Below are 12,643 nucleotides of genomic sequence, written 5' to 3'. Positions count from 1 at the left end.
GCCTGCAGGGATAGCCCCTAAGCTCCTCGAGCTCTTTCCAGATGTCCATGAATTACGTAAAACTGACACTAAAACGGCAAATATTACACCACAAAGAAACACTAGCAATAATGCCACTTTGTTCATCTCTTCACTCTGTAATTTTCGAATGCTTTCGATCGAAAAAACATATTTACTATATCCGGACACAGATGACAATGCTGACGACACCCGTGCCATTTGTTGTTACATTGCGTCATCATATTCTTCTAAAACTCTATTGGTTGCAAACCATGACGTCATATATCTCTCTTGATCATAGATACTTCAAAAATAGAGATGCTCTTGTTCCGGCCTTTACTTTAGGAATCCCTATCTGATAAAAGACAATTGTTTAATTAAATTTCCTCCGAATAAACTCCACATGGGCTTTATTAAAATATATGTCTGACTAAAACATGCCCAACCGTAAATCTGATTATGTGAACGCACTAAAAGGCATATGCAGACCTGAAATTAACTAGTGTATCTACCATCTAGATTTTTCATCTCTCGTACGCTGTCATTGATTCATCAAAATGTTGTTACGTAACACTTTAATTTCACAGATACTCTTGTTCTCGTAAGTATATTTTAATAACGCGAATGGATGAACAGAGACAAAATTTATGTGCCGTTTGAGTTCTGATACGTGGCTTAAGCATAAGACACGTTAGCGACGTTAGCAATACGAGGTCAGCTTCCTCAGCTTCCACGCACCCAATATTAAAACTTAGTACGTCTAACTGGGTTCTCAGATCTAACGGTATTAAGAATCTCCGAACGTATCTTGAATATATCAAGAATAATTTAGCAACGTATAATTCATAACTATGCATGTATGGTATAGAGACACTCAAGGGGTATACTACCGATATTTGTCATATAAGAGCCTCAGAGGAATTCGCATAAGCAATTGGTGACACCTGCGACAGATTACGTAAGCGTGCTAGGGTTCCTTATCATTTAACTGCTCGAAGGTCAGCAGTTATTGCCTCTCATATACACACTTACACACACACACACACACACATATATATAGATATATATATATATATATATATATATATATATACTAGATATACACGTATACACACACACACACACACACACACCACCAGAATACCCCAACGGTTGGAAATTCCCTGCGATTTCACCTCCACAAAATTTCATCCATTTATGACATAGCCTAAATGATATGGCGAAGAGAAATGATAAAAAAGATTTTATGCTGGAAACAAAGCAGCTAGAACATGGACGAAGGAAATTTTAATAATTTAGATTAAAAGTGGCCTGAGACAGGACAGGGGTGTAATTGTTTAATATATAATAGTCTGAACTTGTTGATGTTTGTAAATGATGCAGACTGGGGATACTAAAAAGGCGAGTGCAGAATCTAATGAAAAAATCTGAAAGAGCTTGCAGTTGCACGGGGAGACACAAGCGAGTAAATATGAGCAAGAGTAAATAGGGCCACGAGAGAAAATGGAAACCAGGATGACGACAACAATGAAATTTCATATGGACAGTGGACGAAGGAAGCGGTTCATTTACATAGGTATAAAAGTATTTTGTGGTAAATATAACACATGACGGAAGGATGAGGGGAGTCACAGAATAAACAGGAAGGTAGCAACGTTTGTGCTAAAGATGCAAAACAGCCTTGGGGTGTCTATTGAAGCAAAGGTTAAATTGAATGACTGTTGAGCCAACTCTCCCTTACGGAAATTAATTGTTCAGTTGAATTCTAATGAAAGATATTTTTATCATTAAAAACTTCTAATAACTTTCGACAATATCCTCTATAATATCTATAGCATACAACATTAAAACTCTGTGCATTGCTTCTATTAATTCTACTATAAGTTTTTCTTGGTCTTTCTATGCTAGGTAGTACAGCTGCTTCTACTCTCAAACGTCTTACACTATCGTTTTAGAACAATCATTTGGTCCACAAACCCTTGTCATTTTCTAATCCCATACTGCTCTTCCCCTGTGTCTTAATTACTCAAAGAAAAATAAGTATACTCCTGAAATTCCTATAACTGCCGATATCACCTTTCCTTTATGCATGGCATTATTATTCTCCTCACCATTTCCTCGGAACCTTTCCCTCATCTTGAAGTCTTTTATAAACCCTGGTCAGCCATCAGTCACGCTATTCTACCTTACAGCAGCATCTCCACAGTAATGCCATCGATTCCTGGTGTCTCCATTTGGTACCTCCTGATTATCTTCCCTTATGCTCTCTGCATTCTTTTACGCTTTTTTTGCCACTTCGGTTACTCGTATCTTCTTCTTTCAAACACACATAATATACAATACATATTTATATGATATATATATATTATATATATATATATATATATATATATATATATATATATTTACAGTGCGAGTAAGGCTGATCTCAATTATATAATCAGCAGCACACTAAGGGGATGACGTAACCGAACCTTTAGTTCCCATGGAGATATCGTCTAAAGGTATCTGTCATGGCGCACCCTGCTCTCTCTCTCTCTCTCTCTCTCTCTCTCTCTCTCGTATATGCTCCCCAAATGACAACAAAGAACCAAGCAGAAATATGTAATTATAATGATGTAAATAACGACGAGAAGACCAAAGACGGAAATTGTAATTAATTATTTTGAAGGGAGAGAAGCGCCTCAGTGGCGTGGTTGGTATGGTGTTGGCGTGCCAAATCGGTGGCCTCGAATTCGATTCTCGAGCATTCCATTGAGGAGTGAGAGATGTGTATTTCTGGTGACAGAAGTTCACTCTCGACGTGGTTCGGAAGTCACGGAAAGTCGTTGGTCCCGTTGCTGAATAACCACTGGTTCCATGCAACGGAAAAACACTATACAAACAAATGTAGGAAGAGAATATATTTGATACATTTACGCTATGTAAGGTCACGTAAGTAAAGTACAACTGAAATCTATGTCCTTGAAAACGGACAGAAAAGTGGAGACTAAACAATGAGTTTACTATACAATATGAAAAATACGACGGACTTTTTAATATTTGGGCACATGATATAATTTAGAATGACGCTAATGTTATGTAGGTTACTGCTTACACTATAGGTTCCAGATTCTAAGTGTAGAACCAGACTGCTTATAGAATTAAGTCTGTAGTCGACCTTTAACTTCATTACAATGCTGATTTAGATAATTAGCCTTTGCTTTACTTCACGGGGCGAGCATTTCTACTCAGGTGCTCTCTCTCTCTCTCTCTCTCTCTCTCTCTCTCTCTCTCTCTCTCTCTCTCTAACTGCTGAATTAAGTACGAACTGTTCCACAGGAAAATTCCACATCTGCTACTTCATAATGTTATTCTTGAAATATTATGTAAGATAAGCATTTTCTCCGTGATTTGCCACCCTGCCAGTGAATGCTGATCAATCTGTATAAAATGCAAAAAATTAACAAATAAATAAATACATAAATAAAATAAAACAATATGAAACAAGAACATTATTATAAGTGTATATCTCAGAATGAAACCCTTTTCCCTCGTGATGGAAAGTAGGTACTTTCTTCAACTCGAACTTGTATGAATGATTCCACTTGGCACCTAACGTGATTAAATTGAAAAATTATTATTAAGTCATTTGATAAGACCCATGAGTTGCTTTTCTAAACTGTCAATGAGTTCGCTAGAAAGAATTTTTACATAAGCATAACTGAGAAGGGAAAACTGACTCAGGAGTTGGACAGCTTAGAGGGGAGAGACCTTAGAATGAGCGGCTCCAGTGATGCTTAACGTAGCTATAATGGATCTCTACAGCAAAGCTAAGGAATAGGACAGCTATGCTGAAAGGCAAAGCCACAGAACAATTCAGCTGAAATGAAGAGTACAAGGATTCGCCGAACGACTTCAGTTAAAAATTCGCCCTTAGCAACAAGTGCTATCTATGTGCGGTGTAACTGAATGAGAAAAGTACAATATTAGTGTTGTAGTTCGTTTGAACCAAATTCATTTAGTATCAAGAATATCTTTACTGATTTGATATGAAACACTGATTTGTTATCGAGAGGGCAGTGAATAAAACATAGCTTCATTAAAAGATAATCTATAGGTCTTTGCAGCTATCAACACAACCTTGAAATGTTTATAATAAGCGTTACTGAGACAGTGGAGTCTCTGAATCTTCTTAACAGTTTACGATTTACCAAACAGAGCGCGAGGAATGTGGTAAGGGCGTTGCTGTGTATTGCCAAACTTCCGGAAAATACAAATGGAGTGGTTTTGATATCAAGTTTTCAGTACAGTAAACCATTCATCATGATCTACAGTGTAATCTTTCATCTCGTGACAAGCGAACATACTTAGGGACCTAATTTTCTAGTTACCAAATAATTAGCAATACAAGCGCTCACACATTTGCATGAATAAAATGCGCGTTGTCTTTATTGCTTTGCACATCAGCATAAGGTGGATTGTATTATTCTGATGCAACGTTCAACAACAGACTCTTTCTCATTTCGGAGAAAATGCAACGCAAAACCTACTTTCTTAAGCACTGTGCAAATGGAAGACTTCACCTAAGTTAAGAAATTACTGGGAGAAATTAAGCCAACCGTAGTTCATTCTATTACGGAACAACACAAGTACTTGACACACGTGACTTTCAATGGTCCGCAATAGAGCAGAATTATTAACATTGTGTATTTATTCGTGTCTAGAGGGGCCCGACCTGAATTACTCTCTCTCTCTCTCTCTCTCTCTCTCTCTCTCTCTCTCTCTCTCTCTCTCTGTACTGGAGAACATAATGAAAGCAGAATGAATTATTATTCATTCGTTCTAGACCGTAGGACGTAGCGAGGGATGTCTGTATTTACCTGTAGGGTATATAAATTCATAAAATGCAGCTGCTTACTAACCAAAAATTACTTTTATTTACAACAAGCAACTGAATTTACACCATACACCACTCCATTTGCTGTTTGGATGACTGATTCAATTAAAGCATCACGCCTACTGGCCTGTTTGTAGTCTGTTGCATGCTGGCGTTGTCGGAATGATTTTGAAATCTATAGCAGAACGCGGATGTCCGGAAACGCACGGCAGCGGAACGAGCAGAGTTGTAATTAAACAAACTGATAACTGCTTTGCAGCATGAAGATAAATCGAAATTCTACCTCCACTGGGGTGTTAAATATGCTGTGCAAACTTTATAATGCACCTAGGTATACATGGCTAATCACCAATATCGGGAAAATAATCTTAGTACCATTTACTTATTTAAAATTTAAACATGAAAATCTCTATTCTCTACGGCTATTACTTTTTCTACTCTTTAAGATAGTGTGTTCTAAGTCAGAACTTCTAGTAGAAAATACAGCGCATGCGTTTATATTTTATTCAGAATTAACAACCCATTCGAACTTATTGTTTTTGAGTTTCCTAAGTAAAGGCTCTCGGGAGAAGCCGTTTTCTACGAAACAAGTCGACTCTTTAAATATCTTCTTATCAGAATGAGAGAGAAACGAGTCTCTTATTGAGTATGTGATACAATTGTAGACATTTTCCATTCTTGTCACCAACTGCAAGGTTCCTATTATGTGATGTTTCTCTTCCAATAGGAAAGTTCGCATTTTGGGAACTTTTCTTAGATATTTCTATGGACTATTTAGTTTACTCTTGAACTGATACTTATTTGGAAATAATTTGTGTGATTGCCGCTAAGCCTATTTCCAAATAAGTATTAATTCAACAAACTATATGGTACACAGAAATACATAAAAGAGTTCCCAAAATGTGAACTTTCGTATAGGAAGAGAAACATTACATTTACCCAGCAATTAATTGGGTGATAACTTATTCGACGGTGTTGCGTCTCACTGGAGGCGTTTTCGTAAACCATTAAGCAACGATCAGCGTTGGGTGAACATACTGTACGGAACAGAGGATAAACATATCGCAATTATTGTCCCCAATGTGAAGTCGTTCAAATATAATAATAATAATAATAATAATAATAATAATAATAATAATAATAATAATAATAATAATAATAATAATAATAATAAAGAAAATCGAAACTAAGGACTATGCAATATTACTTCTCGAGTTTCTTTGACGTATATTTTGCTCATTTTGTTTAGTAGTTGTCCGCCTTATGGTTATTATCAGCGTACTATCCAATTGATCACTTTATTTCCTGTTGTCGTTATTTGAGGTTCTGTCAGTTACGTTTTAATTATTATTATTATTAATTTTTTTTTTCTTTTTTGCTCTATCACAGTCCTCCAATTCGACTGGGTGGTATTCATAATGTGGGGTTCCGGGTTGCATCCTGCCTCCTTAGGAGTCCATCACTTTTCTTACTATGTGTGCCGTTTCTAGGATCACGCTCTTCTGCATGAGTCCTGGAGCTACTTCAGCCTCTAGTTTTTCTAGATTCCTTTTCAGGGATCTTTGGATCGTGCCTAGTGCTCCTATGATTATAGGTACGATTTCCACTGGCATATCCCATATCCTTCTTATTTCTATTTTCAGATCTTGATACTTATCCATTTTTTCCCTCTCTTTCTCTTCAACTCTGGTGTCCCATGGTATTGCGACATCAATGAGTGATACTTTCTTCTTGACTTTGTCAATCAACGTCACGTCTGGTCTGTTTGCACGTATCACCCTATCCGTCCTGATACCATAGTCCCAGAGGATCTTTGCCTGATCGTTTTCTATCACTCCCTCAGGTTGGTGCTCGTACCACTTATTACTGCAAGGTAGCTGATGTTTCTTGCACAGGCTCCAGTGGAGGGCTTTTGCCACTGAATCATGCCTCTTTTTGTACTGGTTCTGTGCAAGTGCCGGGCATTCGCTTGCTATGTGGTTTATGGTTTCATTTTTTGTATTGCACTTCCTACATATGGGAGAGATATTATTTCCATCTATCGTTCTTTGAACATATCTGGTTCTTAGGGCCTGATCTTGTGCCGCTGTTATCATTCCTTCAGTTTCCTTCTTTAGCTCTCCCCTCTGTAGCCATTGCCATGTGTCATCGCTGGCTAGTTCTTTAGTCTGTCTCATGTATTGTCCGTGCATTGGTTTGTTGTGCCAGTCCTCTGTTCTGTCTGTCATTCTCCTGTCTCTGTATATTTCTGGGTCTTCGTCTACTTTTATTAGTCCTTCTTCCCATGCACTCTTTAGCCACTCGTCTTCACTGGTTTTCAGATATTGCCCCAGTGCTCTGTTTTCGATGTTGAAGCAGTTCTCTATACTTAGTAGTCCTCTCCCTCCTTCCTTTCGTGTTATGTATAATCTGTCCGTGTTTGCTCTTGGGTGTAGTGCTTTGTGTATTGTCATATGTTTCCTGGTTTTCTGATCTATGCTGCGGAGTTCTGCCTTCGTCCATTCCGCTATTCCTGCGCTGTATCTGATTACTTGGCACTGCCCATGGTGTTTTATGGCTTTCATCATATTTCCGCCGTTGAGTTTTGACTTGAGTATCGCCTTGAGTCTCTGCATATATTCTTTCCTGATCGTGTCCTTCATCTCTTGGTGTTTTATATCCCCTCCTTCCATTATTCCCAGGTATTTGTATCCTGTCTCATCTATGTGTTTGATGTTGCTCCCATCTGGTAGCTTTATCCCTTCAGTTCTCGTTACTTTGCCTTTTTGTATGTTGACTAAGGCACATTTTTCTATTCCAAACTCCATCCTGATGTCCCCAGATACAATCCTTACAGTCTGGATTAGGGTATCTATTTCCTTGATGCTCTTACCATACAGCTTGATGTCGTCCATGAACATCAGATGGTTGATTCTGTTGCCTCTTTTCTTGAGTTGGTACCCGGCATCCATCTTCTGTAGTACTTTTGTCATGGGAATCATGGCTACTACGAAGAGTAGTGGGGTCAGTGAGTCGCCCTGGAAGATCCCTCTCCTGATATTAACCTCTGCTAGTCTTATTCCAGAGCTTGTAAGTATTGTATTCCAGTTGCGCATTGTATTTTTGAGGAAGCTGATGGTGTTTTCCTCTGCCCCATATATTTTCAGGCATTCTATTAGCCATGTGTGTGGTATCATGTCGAAGACTTTCTTATAGTCTATCCATGCCATGCTTAGGTTGGTTTTCCTTCTCCTAATGTTCTTCATTACCATTTTGTCTATCAGGAGCTGGTCTTTTGTGTTTTCCTCTGCCCCATATATTTTCAGGCATTCTATTAGCCATGTGTGTGGTATCATGTCGAAGACTTTCTTATAGTCTATCCATGCCATGCTTAGGTTGGTTTTCCTTCTCCTACTGTTCTTCATTACCATTTTGTCTATCAGGAGCTGGTCTTTTGTGCCCCTACACTTCCTTCTGCAGCCTTTCTGTTGGTGGGGGATGGGTGTTTGTCTCCTCTAGGTAGTTGTATAGCCTTTTTCACTGATGATACCTGTTAGTAACTTCCACATTATGGTAGGCAAGTGATAGGCCTGTAGTTACTGGCTATATTTCCCTTACTCTTGTCTTTTTGTACTAAGGATGTTCTTCCTGTGGTCATCCATTTGGGTGCATGGTGATTTGAGATACAATGCTGGAGTTGTTCTGCTATTCGTGGGTGTAGGGCCTTGAAGCTTTTGAGCCAGTATCCATGGACTTCATCGGGACCTGGGGCTTTCCAGTTTGGCATTTTCTTTAGTTGGTGTCTGACTGTGTCTGTCGTGATCTCTGTGAATCTTTGTTTTATTCTCCCTGTTTCTTCTTCCTTGACTTCCTGGAGCCATGTTGCATGTTTGTTGTGTGATACCGGATTGCTCCATATGTTTTCTCAGAGTCTCTTACTTGGTTCGGCTTCAGGAATTTCTGGGTGGTTGTCTTCCCCTCTTAGTTGGCTGTATAGTCTTTTCTGGTTGGTTCCGAATAGTTTGTTCTGTTGGTATCCCTTATTCCTGTTCATGTACCGTTGGATCTTATGTGCTTTGGCCTTAAGCCTCTGTTTTACATCTTCTATTGTGTTGTTTAGTCCCCTCTCTTGTACTTTGTATTTCTCGTTGAGTTCCTCCCTTGTTTTCTTGCTTCTTAGCCTTTTTTCTGCCATCTCTTTCAGTTTACTCAAGTCAGATCTCATCACCATGATTTGCTTTTCCAGGCGCCTTTTCCAAGGAGGTTGCTGTTTTGGTTTCTGTTGGGTTGGTTGTGCTGGTGGTGTTGGTGTTCGAATCCCCATCAGTTCTGCTACTAATCTTGCTCCTGCATATGCCAAGTTATTTATTTCTGTGATACTGGTGGTGTGTATTATGCCCATTATTTCATTGACCTCACTTGTTTTCTCCCTTAATTTTTTGGTGTTGTAGGCTTTCATGGAGGGGATCTTTGTTTTCTCTGTATCTGGCTCCATCCATTGTCTAATCTTTTCTACCCATTCCGTCCTCTCTGTTACTTCGTCGGTGTTTCTTCGTGTGTCGTTGTTTGACACCTCATCCTCCCTGTCGTCTTCTGTGGCATCGTCTCTCAGTTCGTCTTCGTGTAATTCGTTGTCGTGTGACATTTCCCTTTCCAGTTCTTCTCTTTCTGTTGGGGAGAGCCAGTTCTTTTTCTTTATGTTCCTTACTTGGTCTGCCAGCCTCTGCTGTTTGGGGGGTGTTATTCCTCTCATTCCAGATGTTGACCAATCTTCTTCTATATCCTCTCTCCGTCGGTTGCTTCTGATATAGCATCTCCATGTTTCCTTATTTTCTTCTCTTGTCCATTTCTTCCTTTTTGCTTCTGTAGCTCCAATCTCAGGCTGTTGATTACTGTCGTTGTGGTGATCAGTTGCTGGATGACGACCTGTAAGTACCTGACCGTCTTCCCCTTCAATTGGGTTGAATACCTGGTTGCCGGACGAAGCTCCTCTGTTGCCAGAAGTTCCATTTACGTCGTTGTCGTTTATTCCTTCCCATCATTGCTGAGTTTTGCTATTTAACCCATAGCTGGACCCTACCCCATCAGGGATAGGTACTCATTTACAGCTGAGTAGACTGAGGAAATTATGGTAAAGATCCTTTCCCAAGGAATCAACGCCGAGGAGAGCGGTCACCCATCCAACGACTGACTAGCCCCAATGTTGCTTAACTTGACTTAAGTCCATTGACGACCTAACCCACTCCTCCACGGCGCCACATTATTATTATTATTATTATTATTATTATTATTATTATTATTATTATTATTATTATTTATTATTATTTCAGTATATGAAACTGATTCATATGGGACACGCCCACGGGGCCATTGACTTAAAATTCAACCCTCCAAAGACTGTTGGTTTCAACCTCCCACAACAGACCCCACACTGCAGCAGCAACTGATCATGATATAGAGCCACTATACCAGCGGACCAGCTAATAACATCCATTCCTAGTTAAGAGGATGTGAAGAAATACTTTTGAAACTCTACTGACCTGACTATCTAGTATGTATCTATCTAAATTGTTTGATTTCTGTGGTCAAGTGCGACTCAATTCATTATTCCTTTATATCAGTGAAATCTTGGTGAGGTGTCCATGACGCACACAGTAAATATTGTTCACATCACAATATTCTATGATAAACATTCAATTTCCGTTCATTTTTCCTGAAATGCTACCTGAGATATTATAGTAGGTATACCCAAAAGAAAAACAAGTTTAAAATGCGCCCAAGTTTCTTCGACGCAATCAAGTTTTCTGTATGTGCCGAGGGCCATGAAGCTTTCAGCCACGGCCCAGTGGTGGCCTGTCCTATAGCGTTGCTAGATGCCCGATATGGCTAAATTTAACCTTAAATGAAATCAAAACTACTGAGGCTAGAGAGCTGCAATTTTGGTATGTTTGATGATTGGAGGGTGGATGATCAACACACAAATTTGCAGCCCCCTATCTCAGTAGTTTTTAAGATCTGAGGGCGCACGAAAAAAGTGAGGGCGGACAGAAAAAGCCATCCTAATAGTTTTCTTTTACAGAGAAGTAACCCCTGAAGACATTTCGGAATCTTGCAGTATACTTTCGTAAAATAAACAAAAATGTATTTCCGATTTATGCTAGGTATCTTGCGAAAATATTTATAAATACGAACATGACACTTGAGATTATTAATAGAGTAAGATGCAGAGAGTGAGAGAGAACACAGACGCATCGTGCTTGTTGTTCCTTGTTTGGCAGTTTCCGTTAATATGTGAGACGTGAGACGCCAAAATACGAGTCGACAGATGATGCTGGGAAAGGAGTTGTTAACCGACGCCTCTTTCTAGACCGTTGGGGCGACTCACTGAACTTTTTCCTGCTGAGTCACGACTGAATCGTGCAGTGCTTCGTTTACGGTGGCCGCCTCCCTCTGCGCCTTTCGCTATCTGGGATTCGCCGGGAAACTTGTTTTCTTTCCTCATAGACCATTGGTTCTTGAAACCTTATTATTGCCACGCCCCCTCTAAGAGCTTGTCTTTCCCTCCACGCCCCCCTAGCATCTATGAGTAAAATTACCTCCCAGATTTAAAGGAAAATTTAAAAAAAAGAAGAGAGAGAGAAAGAGGAGGTGTCTCGAGGGACAGGGAGGGAGGTACCTAGTTACAAAACATGCTAACTCCAAGGAGTCTAACCAGAGGGGTAGACTTTTGTTAAAAGAATAACGAATATAATAAAAGAATTTTCGATTTTTCCTTAGGGCTCGCGCCTCCCCTGGAAATTGCCGACGTCCCCCAAGGGAGCGTGGCCCCCCAAATTGAGAATCACTGAGTCGTAGACGGATGCTTTACGAGATTCACAATAGCCATAATAGACTGACAGACTGATGGCCAATTTTTGTGGCAGTACAACAACAATCGCAAAGGTGCCGAACGCCTTATGCACCGGTATGTAAGACGGTTTGGATTTCTTGATCAATTTTGGTTGTCAAAAGAAACCTGTTTGCTTGATGTGCGATGTACAAATGCTATAACGGGAGTGTGTATACATACACACAATATATGTTTATGTGTGTGTGAGTGTATGTGTGCGTGGGCGTGTGTGTTATAGATAATTTGCTTTCAGATAGTATTATACCTACTGCAACTACCACAGCACTCACAAACTCAGCAGCAATAATAATAATAATAATAATAATAATAATAATAATAATAATAATAATAATAATAATACGGACGATCAGAAGTCCATAATAATAACGATGATAAGAACAATGAGTTTGATGATACTATGTATGATTAACAGCATAAAAACTGTGTCCAGAAAATTATGATTTTATCATTAATTGCATATACTTAACTTGAAAAAGGTACAGATTTAGGAAATAGCGATCCAGTCGACTATGACACTGGGACTCTAATCAGTTAATCATTTCGCCGTCATACTCGACACAGAATCAGTTCGTGGCACTGTATAAACTTCTACGCAGGATTTACGCGTAAGCGTGTGCACAAACCATGGCGTGAAGAGGCATATCACCCCAAGCACCATCTCGATCGAGTTCCTCGTTGGACGTGTGGTTTACGTGCTCACCTACCGTTTCAGTAGTCCCGAGTTCGAGTCCCCACTCTGCCAACGTGGAATCAGAGGAATTTGTTTCCGGTGATTAGAAATTAATTTCTGGATATAATGTGGTTCCGATTACGCAATAAAGCTGTAGGTCCCGTTGCTAGGTAACCAATTAGTTCCCAGCCACGTAAAAAAAAAT

The 12,643-nt window shown here is 39.4% G+C and overlaps 1 protein-coding gene across 1 annotated transcript in view; it reads right to left on the bottom strand.

Annotated features, from left to right (window-relative positions):
• Positions 1 to 252, bottom strand: part of LOC135215497 (protein adenylyltransferase Fic-like) — a gene marked incomplete in the record, with an annotated part of 26,032 nt that extends 25,780 nt beyond the window's left edge. Inside the window, 1 exon segment of the mRNA XM_064250272.1 lies at positions 1 to 252. Coding sequence (XP_064106342.1) covers positions 1 to 219 — 219 coding nt within the window.
• Positions 253 to 12,643: the final 12,391 nt, after the last annotated feature.

Source organism: Macrobrachium nipponense, chromosome 5 (genome assembly GCF_015104395.2).
Source record: "Macrobrachium nipponense isolate FS-2020 chromosome 5, ASM1510439v2, whole genome shotgun sequence".
Classification (NCBI taxonomy): domain Eukaryota; kingdom Metazoa; phylum Arthropoda; class Malacostraca; order Decapoda; family Palaemonidae; genus Macrobrachium; species Macrobrachium nipponense.
Note: the sequence above shows the minus strand (reverse complement) of the source record. Positions and strands in the feature narration are given on the sequence as shown.